This window comes from Excalfactoria chinensis, chromosome 7 (assembly GCF_039878825.1).
Source record: "Excalfactoria chinensis isolate bCotChi1 chromosome 7, bCotChi1.hap2, whole genome shotgun sequence".
In the NCBI taxonomy this organism is placed as follows: domain Eukaryota; kingdom Metazoa; phylum Chordata; class Aves; order Galliformes; family Phasianidae; genus Excalfactoria; species Excalfactoria chinensis.
Window position 1 is genome coordinate 22,300,847 of NC_092831.1, and position 20,228 is coordinate 22,321,074.

General features: G+C 37.3%; 1 protein-coding gene across 1 annotated transcript in view; it reads right to left on the bottom strand.

The window, feature by feature from the left end:
- Window positions 1-20,228, bottom strand: part of RAPH1 (Ras association (RalGDS/AF-6) and pleckstrin homology domains 1) — a 93,098-nt gene that overhangs the window by 57,147 nt on the left and 15,723 nt on the right. The window contains 1 exon segment of the mRNA XM_072341500.1: window positions 3,629-3,748. Coding sequence (XP_072197601.1) covers window positions 3,629-3,748 — 120 coding nt within the window.

Sequence of the window (20,228 nt, forward strand, 5' to 3'; positions counted from 1 at the left end):
CCAAATGCACGTTTCAGTGGTGTTACATACCAGCTCATTTTGATTTATCTATAAGATAAATCTTATTTATCTATAAGAACTTCACTGCAGAGAATCGCACATGTGTTAAAACATGCAAACTGTGATGCTCTAAGAAATGGATACCCATGGTAAAAGCATATCCATGGTAAAAGCACAGAAAAACACTCAGTGGAGAATTACTTTTTTATAAAAGGGATTTTTAGTTACTAAATTGGGGTTTTTTTCTCATAAGTATTTTCTGTGAAAAATGCTGAGCTGTGAAAGTGACTCCCGCCCAATGATGATAAGTGTTCTGGGAAAAAATTGCAAGAAAAACAACAAAAACCAAAAAACCAAACCAACAAAACATCTAGTAAAGGATTAAAAAAACAAAACAAAACAAACAAACAAACAAAAAAAAAAAAACAAAAAAAAAACCAAACACACAAAACAAAACATGACATCAAAACACAATTACTCTTCCTACACAAAACATACAATTTTTACATTAATGGACATAAAACTTCACAGTTAACCACTAGCAGTAGGGCACTACAATCCAACTGATAACCCTAAAGTTGCGTGACACCCCCAGTCTAAAAGAAGAGCATCTTCTAGCACCAAAAGATTATTTCCTATTATGTGGAAAAAACAGCTCTAGTAGAGCTTATATATTATTACATACAGAATAGTTGAAAAATATCAGATTAGAACCCTACAGGCAGCAAAGGAAACTTGAAACAGAGCAGGCACAATAGGGATCATTCCTTCCAACTAAACCAAGAGGCTGCCTGCAAAGCAGAGCAAATACATTCTGGTTAAAAACATTCAAAGTACGTTTTCTTAAATTTAAGAGTAATAAAGTTAGTACTCAGGGTTGTGAACGCCCCCTCCATGGAAGCATTCAAGGCCAGGCTAGATGGGGCTGTGAGCAGCTGGTCCAGAGGAAGGTATCCCTGCCTATAGCAGGGTGTCAGAACCAGACGATCTTAAAGGTTCCTTCCAATCAAAACTAATCTATGATTCTATCCTTTGAAATAACTGGGATACACTCTACTACGAAGGTTACTCCAAATATAATGCCTCCTATTTATTTCCGTGGAAATAAAGAGCACAATAACACTATTTGATCAAGAAAATTCTTGGCTACTAAACACTATTTTTTAACATAATCACCACTATTAGCTGTGCATTTTTACCAGCAACCAATAAAAGCCTGCATGCTGTGCTTATAAAAATCTTCTTGGCAGTCTGGAACGTTGCTTCTTTTTTTTTGTTGTTGACCTCACTACTGAAATGCACCACCCACTGCCTCACCATGCACAAATCTACTGCTCGGCCTCTATAAACAGTCAGCAAGAATGGACAAATGTCAATGGGTGCCATTTTTTTCTGCAAGAAGGAGTTCAACAACACACCTTTGCTTCACACACACCTCCATGTCAGACACCATTTTGTCAGGCTGCCATCTGCTAGACGACAACAAAATGTAACCGAATACTGGTGGAAAGGTTCAACCCCCAACTCCATACCACCAATATCCACCTCTGCCATTGTGGACCAACATAATGAAATAGGAGGCATTAATTTCAGAGCATCCCTTGTATTATTGGAGAACAATCTCCATAATTAATAATGCAAAATTTCAGTTTTGGAAGCTGATGAGAACTGAAGCAGCACTAAAAGGCTAGTTATGGAAAATGAAAAGCAAGGAAAAGACTGATTTTATAGAGCAGGGTAACCAGACACCAATTGCTAATGCAGTTTCTGCTCACATGTGTTGAAAATTTCATGGCTGCATTTTATAATGCTTTCACTAGGCAAAGGGTTAAAGTGGGCAAAGTGAATTTAAATTATCTCAAAGGCATCTTAACAATTCCGTATCTTTTAAAAAAGCATTCCTGTCTGGAAAGGAATCTAGGTCTTACTTTCAATCTTCCCAAAGCAAGCAAATAGGAATAGGAAATCTGAAAAGGAAGTTATAAGTTCAAGGAACTTGTAGACAAAATTCTTCTTCTCCCATTGTTTTCAGAGTGCAGCTGAAAAATAGCAACAAATGCTAAAACTACACCAGAATGCCCTTTGGAGCTCATTAAATTTAATCACGCCCCTTTATTGGGAGCTCATCTGAATCAAGACATAACTATTTACCAAACAAGCAATCTGAGACACAACAGACTGCATTAACTTGTTTATACAAAATATTATGAGGTTATTCAAAGTTCTGGGGGAAATGTCACTTCTCAGTAGTTACAAAAGACAGAAGTGCAACTGTATGGCTATATTGCAGATTCTGTGGTATGGCAATACATAAGCAAGAAAGAAACAGCTCATGTCCTGCCCTTCACTACTTGTTTGTGTATTTTAAGCATTTTGCATGGATTAGGACAAATTCAGATATCAGCACAAAGTCTGTATACTAAACATATAGCTGTAAGCTGTAGTGAAAGTACACGTATTTTGAAGTTACTCATATTTGCTAAAGCGAAACCACAAATAAAAGTCTAAAACCAATTACCCATTGTGCTTCCACATGAAGATTCTCAATAGAGGTACCTTGAAGGCATGGGCTGTGTGAAAGGACTCTCACTTACCATTAAAAACCTTTCACAGAGAGTTAAAGACAGTAAGAATTACAATATGTATATTTATTTCACAGTGTTGTTGTATGATTGAATCCATTTTCTGTCAGTCTTTTTGTAAGATGAAGACTCTTCCCCCAAGCTTACAGTAAAGAAGTGATGAGAGAAGCCTCTTCCCTTATTGAAGGGAATTCCCTTATTGAAGCTTATTGAAACTTGAAGCCTCACATCATTACCTAAAATCTACATCACAATGAATGACAAAATGAAATACACTGTTCAGGAGGGCCAGCAGGTATGGCTGGAAAAAACAAAGCAGGTGGTCACAGAGAAATGGACTTTTACCTTGGAAACCTGGCATATCACGCAAAATGTAAGATTTGCTTGTGAAGCAAAGAAAAAGCACTAGAAAACTGTCAAGAGGTGACCTATTAGTTGCCACTCTGATGCTGGAAAAGCACTTTGGAATAATGGTCCTCTAGGGTGAATCAGATGACCTGAGCACATCGTCATTGACACCATTCACACTTATTTCTTATTGCTGTTCAGGTGCAACAAATAGATTCACTTACATTACCACTAGACAATGCCCAACTGTGTGTTTGGAGATACAGCCTAGAACAAGCCAGCAGAAGTCTGCATTTCTCTATATACATGAGGACAAAAGATCAATTCCACAGTTTTCCAAATAAATTGCACTCTCTGGGAAAGATGTAACTATCAGACTGTGAAAAATGAATTTAACAACTTGGAAATAGGAAAATTAAATGAGTTCTTAATTCAGAACTCTTTTAAGTTGGCCATATGTTATGTCTTGCTCCAAGTGGCAGTGCTAACTAACTGAGAGGCATCTTCTTCTCTCACACAATGAAAGATGCTGAGGATACATACTTAACCCTGACAAAGCACCACATCTAGAAGTCTTAATTCATACCCATATGAAGCATTCAAAAAGTTCCTTGTTAAGGTTAAATTAGTTAGCATTCAATAGAAAATAAATAATAATTATTTATAATTATTCTGTGAGATGACTGAAACCTCCCAACCTGTGTGAGTTTGTCCAGTTCTCCTAGCCAGGCCCCAAACATCTTGTCCAGATCCTGATCTTCCTTATCACTGTCTTCTTCTGCCCCATGGTCAAGCTCTTCATCTGATAATTGCTCCATCTGAAAAAAAAAAAGAAAAGAAAAAAGTAACACTCAGATTGTATCAGTATTCAAGAATGCTTGTGTCAGCTGCTATGCTCCTGAAAAAACATTCTGCAGTCAAGGCATGTTTGTCCATATGCTCTACAGAAATTGCACATTCATACTAAGTTGATGACAGTGCTCACTTCTGAAGTGTAAGCATGAAAGTTGCAGTGGATAATTCACCACTCTTACATTCCACTTTATGCCAGAATCGTACAGAAAAAGATGAAGAACAAAGTGCAAAATGCTTAATACAACAGCAGACATTATTTCACACTAACTTTATAGAGTGCCTCCAGGGATGGGGCATCCACAACCTCTCTGGAAAGCCTGTTCCAGAGCATCATCAGCCTCTGAGAGAAAAACTTCCTCCTTATATCTAACCTAAACCTTCCCTGTCTTAGTTTAAAACCATTCCCCCATGTCCTATCACTATCAACCCATGTAAACAATCATTCCCTCTCCAGTTTATACACTCCCCTTAAGTACTGGAAGGCTACAGTGAGGTCTCCCCAGAGCCTCTCTCCTCCAAGAATTCTCTTCAACCTTGCACATGTTTTCATTGCCAGCTATTATCGGCAAATTGTACAGACTTTCCATTAAAAAAAATTCAATTCTTGTCCAAAGAATTCAGCTGACCACAGCTAAGGAACCCGCAGGAAGTGCAGTCTCACTATGCAACAAATAGCTGACTTTACACATCTGTAAACAGAAATGCTTAAGCAAGCTACAGAGAATACAAGCAATCAAGTTGTTTAAATCTTGGACACTCTCCAGATCACTTCAGTGATACTGCACAATTTCCATCTGACCAAGAAACCCCTCACCTATAAACAAAGGGTCACCATTACAGCTAGCTGACTCTCCTTTGTTTAACAAGACTGAGTGTCCAAAGTAGACTTAACATTCTCCACAGGTTACCTATTATGAACTGAAAGGAAATTAATTTGTTGTTAAAAAGCTTTTCTTCCCAAACACATCCTCCAAGCCCCTTTCATGGGGCTAAGACACGCACGCCTTGCTTGGTAGATCCTCACTTTTAAACTCAGGATTTGTTCAGAATGAAAATTTAGAGATTTTAACATACTCTGAGAGAAAATGCTATAAGTAGCAATTTAGGAGTGATTAGGCACACACACACCAAAAAAAAAAAAAAAAAAAGAAAGAAAAAAAAGAAAAAAAAAAAAAGAAAAGAAAAAAGGGAAAGAAAAAAAAAAAAGTTAACGTTTGCAACACGATATTAAACATTCAAAAAGAGATGTGAACTGGTCATCCAAAGTAGCACACAAAAGCCCCAGCAAACCATAGCTTGCAGTGTCCCTTGATATGGTAAACCCATGGAGAGCATAGGAATTTTCTACACAGGCTTTCAAATGTGCCACTTAAAACATTGCTTCTAAGTATGCAAAATTTAAATTACTTGTCTTCAGGAAAATAAATCTTGATCTGAAAAACATCACTGTACTGCAGAGTTGAACTGGTGACAGATTTCCAAAGACTACAAAAGTGTTCTCCGTTCAATCAGTTTTAGACTATTTGTAGCAAAAAAAGACCTTCATGATTTAAAACAACCTTTACTTCTATTCCTGTATTATTTACATTTCAATTCACCTTAATTATCAGGCAACAGGAGGCCAGAGACAACCTTCTACTCTGAGGTTAGCTGAAGACAGAGCTTCCCACAGGTACAAAATACTGCCATCCTAGTGCTGTAGGCAAAGCAGCTTAAAACTCCTACTGAAATTATACTTTTGTGGGAGAAAAGAATGCAGCTGCTTACCTAAAAGGTGCAATAATACAGACAGGCTTGAGCAGCAGACCCAAGAGAATCACAGGGTTGTATGGTTTGGAAGGGACCCCGAGAGATCATCAAAAGCCCCTACTTCATGTAACAATAGTGTTTCAAAAGGAAGTAAAAATATCCTGTCTTCAGCAGCATGATTTTTTTTTTTTTTTTCTTTTCAGTGTTAGGGGGTGTTACAGTACAAAGCAAAGCAGAATCGTCAGTAAATCAGACTTGCCTTGCTTAATTCCTCTTCTTCACTCCATGAAGCTAGATCAGACACTAGAACAGTTTGTAATTTCACAATACAGAGAAGGCTCTTTCATAAAACCATGCTTTCAACAAAAACTGAAGCACATCTTCAGACATCCCAATGCCCACTCACGTCATCCTCAGCTTAATTTTAAAAATGCCAAGCAACCAAGTCTCTGTAACTTTGTTGGAGAGACTCGCTCCATCCACCACAAGCCTTCTGTGTCAGGAAGCATCTTCTAATCATGCTTTTCATTTGCACTTAATCCTCTACCTTTTCCCAAGTCTTTCACACTAAAACATTCTCTTTTCCTCTCAGAATATTCTAATGAATGCAGAAAAATACTCCTCTCCTAAACACAACTAAGCTATCCACATTGTAACCTTAAATCTTTTCTTGTAAGTCCTTTACCCTAATCCAAAATAAAATTCAGTTTTCTTCAGGTATGGTGCTCAGATGCAAACCTGACAAGCCTGGCTGGAAACTACCACACCCTGTTCTAGAAGTACTGTTGATGTAGCAAGAGGATGCTTCACTGCTCCCCAGTATCACATCAACCACAGGCAGCAACAGGCTTAGTGAACGAAACTGCTCTGCATAAGTGTCACTTGAGACAACTCTCTTCAACTTGCAATTAAACAATTCTGCCAAGTACAAGATTTTTCACCTGGTTTGTGGCAATCCCTACTATCAATAAAAGCTGGGGGATGAACAGATTGCATACAGTCCTGCCAAAAAGAACCTTGAGGGACTGTAGATTGCAAGCTGGACATGAGCCAGCAATATGTCCTCACAACACAGAAAGCCAATCATATCCTGGGCTGCATCAAAAGTGCGGCCAATAGGCCAAGGGAGGTGATCCTTTGTGGTGCTCAGAGATCTGATTTAGCAAAGAGTTGGTAGAGTTAGGGTACTATGGTTTGGCTGAGGTTGGACTTGATGATCTTTAAGGTCTTTTCCAACCTGAGTAATTCAATGATTCTATGATCCCGTCCCTTTACTCTGCACCTGGAGTACTGCATCCAGATGTGGAGTCTTCAGTACAGGAGAGACACAGACCTGTTGGAGCTCATCCAGAGGAGGGTCACAAAAATCATCCCAAGGATGAAACACCTCCCCTGTGAGAACAGTCTGAGAGAACCCTTCAGAGGACAGTCTGAAGGGGCTCCCAAGACTGAAAAGAAGAAAAGCCTCCAGGCAGACCTGATAGCAGCCTTTCAGTATCTAAAGTGGGAGACATAAGAAAAAAAGGGACAGTCTGTTTAGTAGGGTCTGTGGTGATAGGACACAGAGAAATGGTTTCAAACTTAAAGAAGGGAGATTTAGATTAGATATATGGAAAAAAGGCTTTTTTTTTTTTTTTCTTCTATGTTATGGGAAGTGAAGCATTGGAACAGGCTGCCCAGAGATGTGGTGGGTACCCCAGACAAGGAGGAGCTCAAGCTCAAGCTGTACAGGGCTCTGAACAATATGATCTAACTGCAGGTCTCCCTTTCATTGCAGAGCGGTTGGACTAGATGACATTTAAAGGTCTCTTCAAACTCAAACAATTCCATGATTCTATGAATATTTAAGCTAACATGGCACGGCATGCTGCAGCAAAGCTGCACAACAGATTAAATTCAGCTTCTGACTCTTATTCTGAAGCTATTTAGTATTTCTGGCATTCCAGGAAAAGGATGAAAAAAAAAAAAAAAAAAAAAAAAAAAAGAAGAAAAGCTCTTCTAAAAATCCCTAAGTGATACTGAAAACCAAAAAATATTGTTATGCTAATATAATCAGGCAGCACACTTCCACCAAGATCACACCAGTTTCTGTCTTTTAAGTCAGTCATGTCTAATTCCACCACCACCACCTGACCCCTCAAAGGCTCTTCTCCATAATGTTACCCCAAAACCCTCTCCATAAATTTGGAGACAGCAGGGTATACTTACTTTCTACCTTCTGCAAACCAAACAGAAGCAGGATTTCCACATCCCTTGAAAGTTTGCTTTATTAGTACTTAGGTTTTTATGAGGACCAGAAGTATTGTAGATTCAAGCCAAAACACTTTATACTTAAGGTGATGTGGTAAACAAACTACAGCAACTGTTCTCATTTGAGAATATAGCATTTCTCAATGTCTAACTATACTTGATGTTAGGAATTTTTATGTGAAGGTTAAGGGAAGCTATTAAAAATGTGCTTTAGGAAACATGACTATAAACTGGTGAATCAAACAGACTCTGTGATATAAAACAGACAGAGCACAATATTTACAGACATTTTACACAGCACAGCTAGCTTTTCCTTCTTCAAGCTGTTTTTGACACTCTCCAGTTAGATGGAATTTGTTCTACAATGTATTCACTCTATGACAAGGTTCATAATTCATGCTTTCAGTACGAGAGGATTTTGCTGGTTTCTTTCCACAATTCAAATCTTCAGAAATATTTAGTAATAAGAACATTTTCAATTTCCTATAAGTTGTTCCTTTTGCTATATTAACTTGGCATTAGAGACACTGCTTCATTTCCAGTTACTCTGAAGACAGAATTAGCAGCCTGAAGAAAACTTCTACAAGTAAAGTACTGTTGTGTCAGCAAGCCTGGAATTAAACCCTGTAGTATTTGCCAGCTCCTTGTAGTCCCCACCCAAGCTTTCTAACGTCAGCTGCATATCCTCTAAGCCTGTCAATGTTTGCTTGCAAAAGGCACACAGAGGACAGTGTCTCACTTAAGAAATAGCAAATATTAACTTGCTAGTCCTCTAAAATGGATCTCTTCACACAAGCTCCACCAGTGGATTAAACTGATGAATTAAGGCAGGGGAGATAAAACATTCAGCTAAGAGTATCTGAACTTTCCAGTAACAGAACTAGAAACAGTAACAATTCAAAAATAGCTCACATCCCAATTAAAATTAATAAGTTAATTTAAGAAATAGAAAAAGGAAGGCAGTAACAATTCTAAAGCACTTGCAGGTTAGTAGAATTTAAGTAGCTCACAATTCTGTTTAGCTCATGCTGGGAGAAGTGACAAAGTAATTTTAAGATTCAAGCCATTTTTCAACACTTTTGTCCTATTAATTTCAAGCATCTGTCAAAACAGAATTTAATGGAAATGAGCATCTTTCAGGTTTTATCTGAGTGGCCTGCAACACAGAACAATGTTTTGAATGAGCCCACTGAAATTTCAGTCAGATGCTCACCTGTGCTTGATTTGTCCATGGAAGCACAGCAGTAAAACTGTACAGACTCAGTAGGACAAAAAAAATGAAGTCAGAGAAAGCACAATGTAGACTCACTGCCCATTTGTCATTTGTACAAGGGTCTAACCTGTTCTCTCACATAATACACTGTTACTATTCAAGTTGCATCCCAAGTAAGGTGTAACAAGGTTCTCTAAAGAGACTCTGTTGTTCAAAATTGTTGGCTATTCCTTCCCCTAAACATATTCAGTGACTAAATTTAGTGCTCAAACACCTACACAGCAACAACCATAAGAAATTTTCAAAAGTCTCAGTCCTTGAACTGGGGCACTTGGTGGCAGTGACAACTTCAATTTGACTACTTTTAGTGTGAAACAGCACTGACAGCTTACCAGATAAGACTATACTGTTCCAAGAACCCTTGCCAAGCAATGATTCAAGAAAAACTTTTTCTAAAGGTGTATAGAAATCCTCATCTAAAGCATTTTTCTATTTTTACCTTAGTAAGATTCATCTAAACCAGTTACAATAAACATGATTCCTGGATGTCTGCTTCTCTTCAGCATTAACGCTCTGTCAACCCTCACTGGTTTTGTTTTGCAGTCATAACAAATTGGATAGGGCTAACCTGAATGAGAATAACCAATACACTAATGAGATTACGTTAAGCTGAAGCTATCAGGAGCCCTTTCAAGAAACATTTTTCATAGCAGCACTTAGACTCTCATTTTTCCAGAAAGCAACAGTAACATATGAAGACATCACAGACTGTAAAAATACTTAGCTTTCAGCCTTTAGTCCCTCATGTAAGGGCTTCTTAGCATCTACCATTTTAGGACACCTATAAAAATAAGGTCTCGACATAATGTTGTCTTCCACACACAAGTAAGGCTTCCTGCACTAAGCGTGATCTACGTATTATCTTATTATCCAGTCTGGAGTGCATCAGCCAGCCTGATCCATTTGAAACGTTATTTAAATAGGCAGACTCATAATCTGCTGTAAACCTGCTAGTTTCCAAAACAATTCATTAGGTTTGTTCATGTTTGAATGCAGAAGGCCCTGTATTCTCGTTTTATTTATGAAAATGAAATGAGACTTTCAGTAGAAGCCAACAGTTGCAGTATTTAAACATAACACCTTTTCACAGAGTGAAGTAAGAAATTATCGGACATTTAGAAAATAAAAGAAACATTTACTTTTTCAATTTTTTTCTTATGCGATCTGTCATTTATATGTGCTGGGATGAATATGAGACGATGTGCTATCAAATAACAAATGGAAAACAAAACCAAAACAAAAAAACCGCAAACCCACATGTAAGGAAACATGAAAAGCCCACAAACAATGTTTCAGATGTACCCTTCTGACGTTTTCACAACCACAGCAGCATTCTGAAGCTAACAAACTGCTGCTATCAGAAAGCAACAGCTGATCCCTCGGACACCGTGAAGTTCTGAAAGTATTTCCAGTGTCCTTTACTGAGACCCTGTACCGCAGACTTGCATTTCAATACTGCAGTTCCAACCTTTAACCTACCCAGCCTACGACAATAGTTAAGTTTCATTACATTATTTCCTTTAATAAAAGCACCCTGCATTTAAATAAGTCATTACAAGAAAAAATGAAAATAAAATTTCAAAAAAATCAGAGAATTTGTCTATGCCACACTTAATGGTGGAAACATTAAAAACAACAAATGGAAAAAACACCCTAGAACTCCAAATCCAACTGGAAATGCCAATGTCCTTAAGGGCTCAAGACTGTGTCTATTCACTGTACTTCTAGAAGTAGCAAAACAACCATTTTGTGTAACAGTGCTAAGTATATTCAAAGAAAACTGATAGCATAAAACCCCAACTTTTAAACCAACTCTCTTTCAGGCAACTGGTGTTTTCACCTCCACCCTTTCTTATTATTCAACAACAACTTTGTACAAGCTTATGCTTGTTACTGAACTAAGGATTTGCTTCTTCAAAACAACTGTGGAATTTGTTAAAAATAAAAATAAAAATAAAAATCTACTCAAGGGATAAACAATACACAAATGGTACAAACACCATCCGAACAACCAACAGAACTTCTGCCTTTGGAAAATCTGGTCTCTGAACATAAGGGAACTACACAGCGCACACTAGGATATTTTAAGAAATTAGAGCTCTGTGTCCATTTGTGAACATGCCAGCATCAATTACCGTTTAAGAAGTTATATGTGACAGAGGACCACTGTATTGCACCATACAAGTAAGATTCTAGCTCATTTTTTACCCATAATGCTCATTCATTTGACTGCTTAAAGCAATCTAAAAGCTGCATAGTTAATACAATTCTGGCTTGAGGGGTTACTTTTAGAGGAGTAAATGAATTTCATGCACATTGCAAAAATAATAACCAAAATGCATATTCACATTTCCTCACATTTCCTTGAAGTTACAGTAAACAATGAAAGGCAGTTGGAGCAAACAAGTTGTTTCTTTCATACTGATCCTCTGTTCACATGACAAAGATCAAAAAATCTCCCAGGCCCTTCAGTTAAAAAGAAAAATGTGTATATATTTATATATATATAAATTCTTATGCCATAATTGGCATTGACATTTCTCCTTTGATTTTATTACCGAATCAACAAGCAAGTGATAAACTGTAGATCGCACATTTTAGTATTTCCATGTTTCCTCTCAATATTCTTAATTTCCTCTTAATGCTTGGGTCTTAAAGCATTCTGAAATCTATTATTCCCAGGGGAAAAAAGAAAGAAAAAAAAAAAAAAAAAAAAAAGAGGAAAAAAAAGGAAAAGATCCAGAACAAGATTAGAAATCATGGATTATACACAGAGAACTTCCCAATGTCCTATAAATCAGCTTACATCAGGAGTAATCTAGATGAAAACCTGAACAAGAGTTCTTAGCTTTAAACATCACAGGTACAGGCTGGATATATCCCAATGCTCTTATATCAGAGACATTCCAACATCTCTCAAATTCAAACACTGAGCTAGAAAATCTGTCAGCTAAAAAAAAATCAAACTCAAAATACCCCAAATGAAAGTCTTATACCACGTAAAGACCTCTTTCTATATAGTATTTTGAGCTGATGTTTTTCTTTTATTTTTTTCAAACCATGCTTCAGGCAGTAGTTTTCTAGGCTTGTACTCAACACAATATGCTGAAAACATGTGGAACATCTGAATGAAAAACTAGCTATTTTAGTAAAACTAGAAAGACCTTAACAGTCAGTAAGTTTGTATGCTTCTGAAACTGCCGAGGCAGTAATTCTGTCAAAATTCTGTATTTGTCTAATGCATCAAGATAGCATATGTTGCTACAATTTAAAAATCATTTCTGTGCATTCTTTTGTACCAGTTAAACTACAAATTACTTATGCAAAGTAGCTCTGAAATGGAAAAAGTAAGAGCTACGCCTTGCACTTACAAAGAGGCTCACATAACCAGAAGTACTGTGGGTGACCCCTTAAGGTCCCTGGCAGCCATCTCTACCTGTCTCTGTATAAGATCCAAGTAAGAAAGAGTTGCATTTATTCACATGTCAATAGTCAGAATAATTTATTTCAGTAGTTGGTCACTGGATTATAAAGGAATGCGACAACCTCTGACCCAAGTTTATCTGTTTCCAGCTCATCCCTTTTCCCTCTGACTTATCAATGATGTTTTCGTTAAATAAATCCACGATATGCCACAACTCTTGTTCACTTGTCAAATTCAACTTCACTCCAACTGCTGAAGCAGGGGAGCCAACATTACTTCAGGAAACTGTTTTATTCCTTACTTGTTCATTAAAATAATTAGTAGCAATTTGAAAAACAGAAATGTTTATGCTGAGTTTTCAGTACTGCATGGGGTTCACCTTTAAGCTATTCTTCAAAACTAAAATATTGCATTGCACTTCAGCAAAAAAAAAAATCATGATCTTCAAACATAGGAAGTCAAGATCAAAACACAAGATGTGCAACACTTCACCATTCGAGGAAATTGGCGTAGGGAAGACATCATTAGGCAACATGTATATGAAGAAAAGTCTAAAAAGCAATATGCATTTTGAACTTACTTCATTTTCAAGTCTTCTACTTGACCAGGAAGCTAGCTTGAAAAGTGGAACTCCACTAAATATAAAACCAGGCATCCTCACTGCAAGGTCTTATTCTCAGCTTTAACTGGAAGGTGCAAAACAGACAGCTTACAACTGTACCTCCCGTGCCCACCAATGTGTGCAACATGCAAGAAAGTCTCTGAAAAGAAATCCTCACATCTGGAAGTACATGTTTTGCACTGCAGATGGTTTAAAGTTTCAATAAAATATCAATTAAAAGCTGCTTAAAGTAACAGTCAATCAAGCACACACAGCATTTCTAGCGCTACTCCTAAATTTAAGCACATGTCTGTACAAGAGCTTGCCTTTGCCTCCAGCTGTTTGTGTTCAAGTCTGGTCAAATAATAACTTTTTACTAAGCCCTTAAAAAAATATTTTTCTTTACATTAACTATCAGTTTGGAACACAAATATTTGTAGCAACACAACACTGCTTTAATTAAGCGTTTCTAAAATTCATTTAACAACTGTTTGAATAAGCAATTGAAACAAGAGAAGTCTTAATCAGATATCAGACATCAAAGCAAACTGCCTCAGTGTTCTTGGAATCCCCCAAAATATATCAGTGCTGTATACAGTAAATAGAGATTTTCTAAACAGCACAAGGTGTTCATGCTACAGTTGTTGCACCTTTCAGATTATAACAGGCTGTTCAATTATCCCAGAGATTTTAACCACAAAAATATCAAACACACCATAGCTGCTCTCTAGATTTCCTCAGGTTCAGAACAAAAACTCTTCAATGAAGTAGCCTGTCTGTTAAGCAGGAAGAAGAAATCACAGCACTGTCCACAGTCGAAATAACAGAAAATATTCTTTCTGGCAAGTGGTATCAAGGAATAAAAACTTTTTCCCACACCCACTACAACTACTAATTCTTTCTGTATTTAATCAAAGCTTGTACACTCTAACTTTAGTTTACTCAATCAGCCACCAATTTCCTGAAATAAACAAAGTGAAGATACTAGCACGTTTACTTCATCATCTTGATTTCCAACAAACAGGAAATTCCCCTGATGTGCCACAGCAAGAACACCTACAAAATATCCACCCCACCCTTACTTTGCTTGACAGCTGTAAGAGAGAGAGAGGTAAAACACAAAGTGGATCAGGTAGAAGTCTACCCTATATTCCACGTGACTGGTTTCTTACTAAGACTTTAGTGCTTTTATTTTTACATATTTTATATATATATTGATCAGAGAACATGAAATGTAAAATTAGCTTCCATAAAGTGACCTCCTGTACACCAAACTACACTTAAAATATGTTTCTTCTTGACAGGAGACAAGCCAAAATTGCTGAAAAGTCTACTAAGAATTTATCTAATTGCATCTAAAATTTGCTCTGCAGAGAAGGCACACAATAAGACCTTTATTTCCTCCAATACATTTCAGTGTCTGTCTCACATTTAGCCAAACAGATGTTGCTTTAAAAAGATGGGGCTTCATCCATCATTGTGCCCAATTTCCAGAACCAAGATTTCAGCCAGAGAACCCAAATAGCATGAAGTTCTGTGTACAGAGCATCCCAGATAACATCATGTCTCACAGAAAATTCTTTACAAAGACAGATCTAAAAAGCAGCAAAAAAAATCTTCTGTATTAGAAGTATAGCCTGCCTTCGCTAGGGAGAGATATGCACTTAAAAACATACATTAGCTCCCACTTTCCAAAATCTTCATTATGCAGTTATTGTAACACAAACACTGTTATAGCTTCTCTTCCAAGTCAGTTTTAACTTTGAAACCTGACACTCAAAAAGAAACAAAAAAATATTAACAAGTTGATGAAGAAACAGAAGTAGTACTAAGTCTAATATAATAATGTCAATAGAAGTATGAGGCTGCAACCTAAGAGTTGAGGTTGTTAGTAAATAATCATTAAAAAGTGTCTTTCCTCCCCACTGAAATTCCGTAAGCAACTCACAACTTAATGCTATTCCACCCATGAGTTCTTCTTTCAGAAGCTTCCTCAAAATCCTCTACAGTACACTTTCTAGACACTGCAAACCCTTGGTCTTCTCACAGGTACAATGACAGCAACAGACTACAGCTAAGTGATTGGTGACAGCAACCATCACTTCACCGAGGGCAAATCATTCCTGACAAATCTGGTGATGGTGATTCAAGTGAGAACACAAGCCTTTAACATTTTTGTAGACAATTGCTGTAGCAAGCCCACAGCAGGCATGTTGGAAGAGCGAAGAAAGAAAAGCAGATTTCCAATTTTCAATTTTCAGATATGGCATGGCATATGGCAAAGCACACAAAGTAAACTTGACGTTGCTTGGAAAAACAGAACAAGAACTGCTTACATCCATAACTGCATCTTCAGAAACATTCCGCATGTAACAACAGAACATAAAATGCAACATGCACGGTATTTTGTGTAAACAGTTTAAGAATTCTGTTTTGCTATAAAGGCAACATTTCCACACATACTATTTGTAACAGTCCAAACAGCTCTTCAAGAAGTCTAACAGCTGGTAGTTCTGCTGTGTGCTATTTGGCCTTTTCTTTCTTCAAGAGCGGCTGAAGTTAGATGAATCAGAAGAAAAAAAAAAAAAGTATCAAAACCAACCAGCCAAAAGCAAACAGCAAAAGCACAGCTTTCTTATTCTATAGATGCACCATACAACATCGTTCTAAATGAAGTTCAACTGAAATACAGGCAAAACATTTCTGTGACGCATAAAAGAACACAAAGGGATGTGTACTTTGGGGGGGGGGGGGGGGGGGGCATTTTATTATGTTTAATAAGCTACAATACAGGTGAGCATATTTCCTCCTTAGACTCTCAGCTAACCTATCATAATCATATGTAGACAGTAATGCAATATACTTTGATTCAGTACAGTTAAAAACTATCTTTTGCTCAAGGGACCCTCACAAAGGTTAAAAATAATAATTATACCAATGCTAATTTAAGATACCACACCAAACACCAACAATTTGTAAGATGTACATACTATCTAGTAGGACTCAGAACAAGTTGCCAAATTCCTTTCCATAAGGACAGTATAACAGCCACAGTTCAAAGAATTACTGAGTAGTGCTTTAACTGTGATAAAAGAAATAACACTCTTCACAAGTTGCTTTATATAAAATTTCATACCATGTTATATACTCCTTACTCTAACCTCAGCTGCAACAGGCTGGAAGGTGATTTAGGATTTCTGCTAAGAATTAAGACTACATCATCACAAATATAGGAAAAAGATCTTCAGGGTCACCTACAAACAATATTTCCCCACTAAACCATGTTCCTTAGTATAATATCTAAACATTTCTTGAACATCTCCAAAGATAGCGACACAACCACCTCCCTAGACAGTCTGTTCCAGCACCTGACCATTCTGAAAGAGGTAAATTCTTTCCTAATATCCAAACTGAACCTTCCTTCATGCAATTTGAGGCCATTCCCTCTAGTCCTATCTCTAGTTAGGTAGGAGAAGAGGCTGATGCCCACCTGACCAGAATCTCCTTTACCTCATTCAACAGGAAGATAATGTGATAGTGGAGGGAGATCAGGTTGGTCAAGCAAGACCTTCCTTTCATGAACTCATGCTGGCTGGGCCTGATCCCTCAGCTGTCCCACACACACTGTATAATCTCACTCCAGATGATCTGCTTTATAACCTTCCCTGGCACCAAGGTCAGGCTGACAGGCCTGTATTTCCCCAGACCCTCCTTAATACCTTTCTTACAGACAGGAGTCACAGTGGCAAACCTACAACCCTCTGAGACCTCTTTGCTTGACCAGGAACACTGCTAGATGGTGGAAAGCAGCTTGGTAATCACTCCAACCAGCTCCCTGAGCACCCTTGGGTGGATCCCAACTGGTTCCATAGACATGTGACAGAGACCTATTACTCCATCTGGACTGTTTCCACCTGAACTGTGGGGGGTTTATTCTGCTCCCCATCCCAGACTTACAGATATGGAGGTAAAGTACCCCCAGGATAACTGGTCTGACTTTTAAAGACAGACGTAAAGGCAGCTTTATGAACAGCCAATTTCAGTAGCTGGAAATACCATCTATATAAAACATCCTCCATATTTTTCTGAAAATTCACAAATTAATTTTCAAAACACCTAAAGTACTCTAGTATTTCATTATTAACATTTATGAGTCAGCACATTTTGAGCACAGTTTTATCATTAGTCATTAAACATTTGAAAAAAATGTTTTGAGGATAAATAGGGAAATAATGTCACTGCAAAGTTATTCCCAAAGTTTCCCGAAGTGGAAAAAGTTAGCAATATATTTCTTCCTGAGTAATTAAAACAAAAAACCCCAAAACCACCAAAAACTTTCTTCACATGGTTTTTCATTTCTATCGTGAACTATGTGTCATTCCACTGTATGATTTAATTATTTGAGTTGAAGAAGTTCACATGGTAACTCAAAGTTGTACCAGCAATTTGAAGTATAAAGCTATGAAATTTGGCAAAGCCAATTAATAGGCATGAAAGTGCTGTCCACTGAACACTGTTCTTACTTTTCAATTTATCAGTCTTGTGAAACTTCAAATTCATTAAAACATTTTAAGAGATTAATTTTGTACGCTTAAGATCTGCTCTATAGATTTATGTTCATGCTGAAAATCTGCATTACTTCAGCTTCTAAGTAAATCTTGGCAGCAGAGGCTGAGGAAGAGAAGGAAGAACCCTAGTAGCGGACTCCGCTTCCTGGAAAGAAAAGCACTTAGACAAGAAAGCATTCTCAAAAGAAAAAGGTTTTTGTCATTTCAAAGTTTTGAGAAGTCTAAAAGCTAGTTAAGCACCAACTGGTGCACATCAAAATGACTCGACTTAAAATTTAATTGTAGAGATTAAGGCAGAATGTAAATATTTAACACAGAATCAATGTTTTAAAGCACTTGTTCCTGACAATATAAGAAAATCAGCTTCCACTGCAAAAAGAAAAAAAAAAAAGTGCAAATCTTATCACCAAGGACGTAAATGTGACATTTCTATACAGTAGGTCAACTATGGAGGACAGAGCTGACAGCTGAATCTTGTCAAAGAAGGACTTAAAACAGAAAGATTGAAATTCATGGTATCAGGCCAGCCAGCATTCCTACGGAAACACTATTCAGATCCTACATTGCAGAGACCTTGTCTAAACAGCTCAGCACCCAAGTCAAATAGACAACTACTGTCTGGAAAGTCCGCTGCCAACATGCTCCACAGCTTTGTGAATGGCGTTTTTCTTGCATACTGAAACTAAGACAGTAGACTGCTTTGGTGCTGCACATCAAGGGGAGATGAGGAGACAAAGGAGCAGGGAACGGACAAAACAACAATCAAAAAAACAAACACAAAACAAAAAAAAGCAGACATGAGCTGATGGTCTCTGTGTTGCCATACACAAACAGAAAAAAAAATTCAGGATCTTTTTTATTATTTTGATTAAAACTAATTACCCCAATTTTATCCAGTGAAGGAATACAGTCCAAAGCAAGTGATCTGAGTGCAGCTTTATACTCAGGCATATGTACACTGCACATTGTGTTTCACATCAAAAGCATTCTTTCAAGCAAACTCTAAGTTCTGTCACCCTGTATTCCATTATGCTTGTTTTTCATCTAAGTTTAATGCTGTGGGTAAGCAATAAACAAAAGTCAGACAGATTTAGATGACAAAAGGAAAACTAATGTCAAGAATTGACTAAACTAAGTTTAAGGTAAACCAAACTTTTTTTCACCACATATATAACTTGTGGCTACTCTTAAAGCCACCATCTGAAAGTAGCATGGCTAACAAAGTTTTTTCCATTCAAACCCTCAGTTGGTTTTTGTTGTTGTTTTGTTTTTGTTTTGTTTTGTCTTTTAAATACTGATGGTACATGAGCAGTTTCAAACACCAAGGTAAGACCAACTGAATAGCACTGCACAACAGTCTAATTTCCACACGAAACACAAATCTGTAGAACAAGGAGACAATCTCTGGCATTCATTAACATGGGGCATCAATACCCTCCTACAATAACTGAATTCTGAACATGAAAAGTCTGGAGAGCTGAAGCTCTCAAAAAGGTTAAGAATGCTACCATACAGTATGGCTCAATGGCTTCACCACACAGCACTCCCCCAAAGAGTCCTCAGCAGCAAAATATAGGCACATTGAAAGATGTATGTTATTTTACTATCAATGCTACCTCAGACTTTTCCCCCCCCAAGACTATAAACAGCCATGTCCTCATATAGACATAACTACATGTAAATTTCTAAATATTAAGATGAGTTAGAAAAATCAGTGCTAAATAGACTTACACCGTAAGACATGCTGATTTTGCATCAACGCTCAAAGAGCCATGCCCTTCTTAAGTCAAAACATTAACACAGCTTATGGTATCACTGTAGTCAATCACAGTTCCTTTCCAAAATACTTAAGCCTGCACCCATAAGGTTGATCACCACTGCTGTCATTTCCTCCATTACAATTTGGAAAACAGCAGGAAACATGACTTCACAACAAACAGGAATACCAGATATACACAAAAGAAACAGAATCTAATATTCACGCTGAGCCTCTTTTTAAAGTTTAAGTAGGTTCTATTGCAAATTCACTACAGCGAAAGTCTCCTAGGATTAAGGATATTCCATTCAAGAACTGTCACAAATGAGTATTTTTTTGCCATGTAAAACCAGGACAAAGACTTATTCTCGACATACATTCTTTTGGTGGGACTCAGGGAGGAGGTTATATCTAGTTCACAGAAAATGAGGTCATCCATTTCACAACCAAATATAAACTGTGTATGTAAATATGTAAGTATTGTATAGATACTCTCCCTCAATAAAAATTCTGAAAAAAATTATCTCTGCATGCAGCTATATTAATTATAAATGCAGACAGAAGGAAGTTCATATTTACAAACTTAAACAAAAAAGCCATTATATCATCATAACAGCTGTGTAACAATTTGGCAAGCTTTGCAGTAAAGAGTTTTTCCTCAGTGTCCCAAAAGAACAATTATTTTTGTTTCCTCCAAAATATCTTCTTTGGTATAAAGACCTCCCTAAGAGCTGAGCCAGATGAATAAACTACAGAATAGAACTCCACAAGCTGAATATGTGCCACAATAAGTATTTTTACTGCTGAAAGCAGCTGAACTGA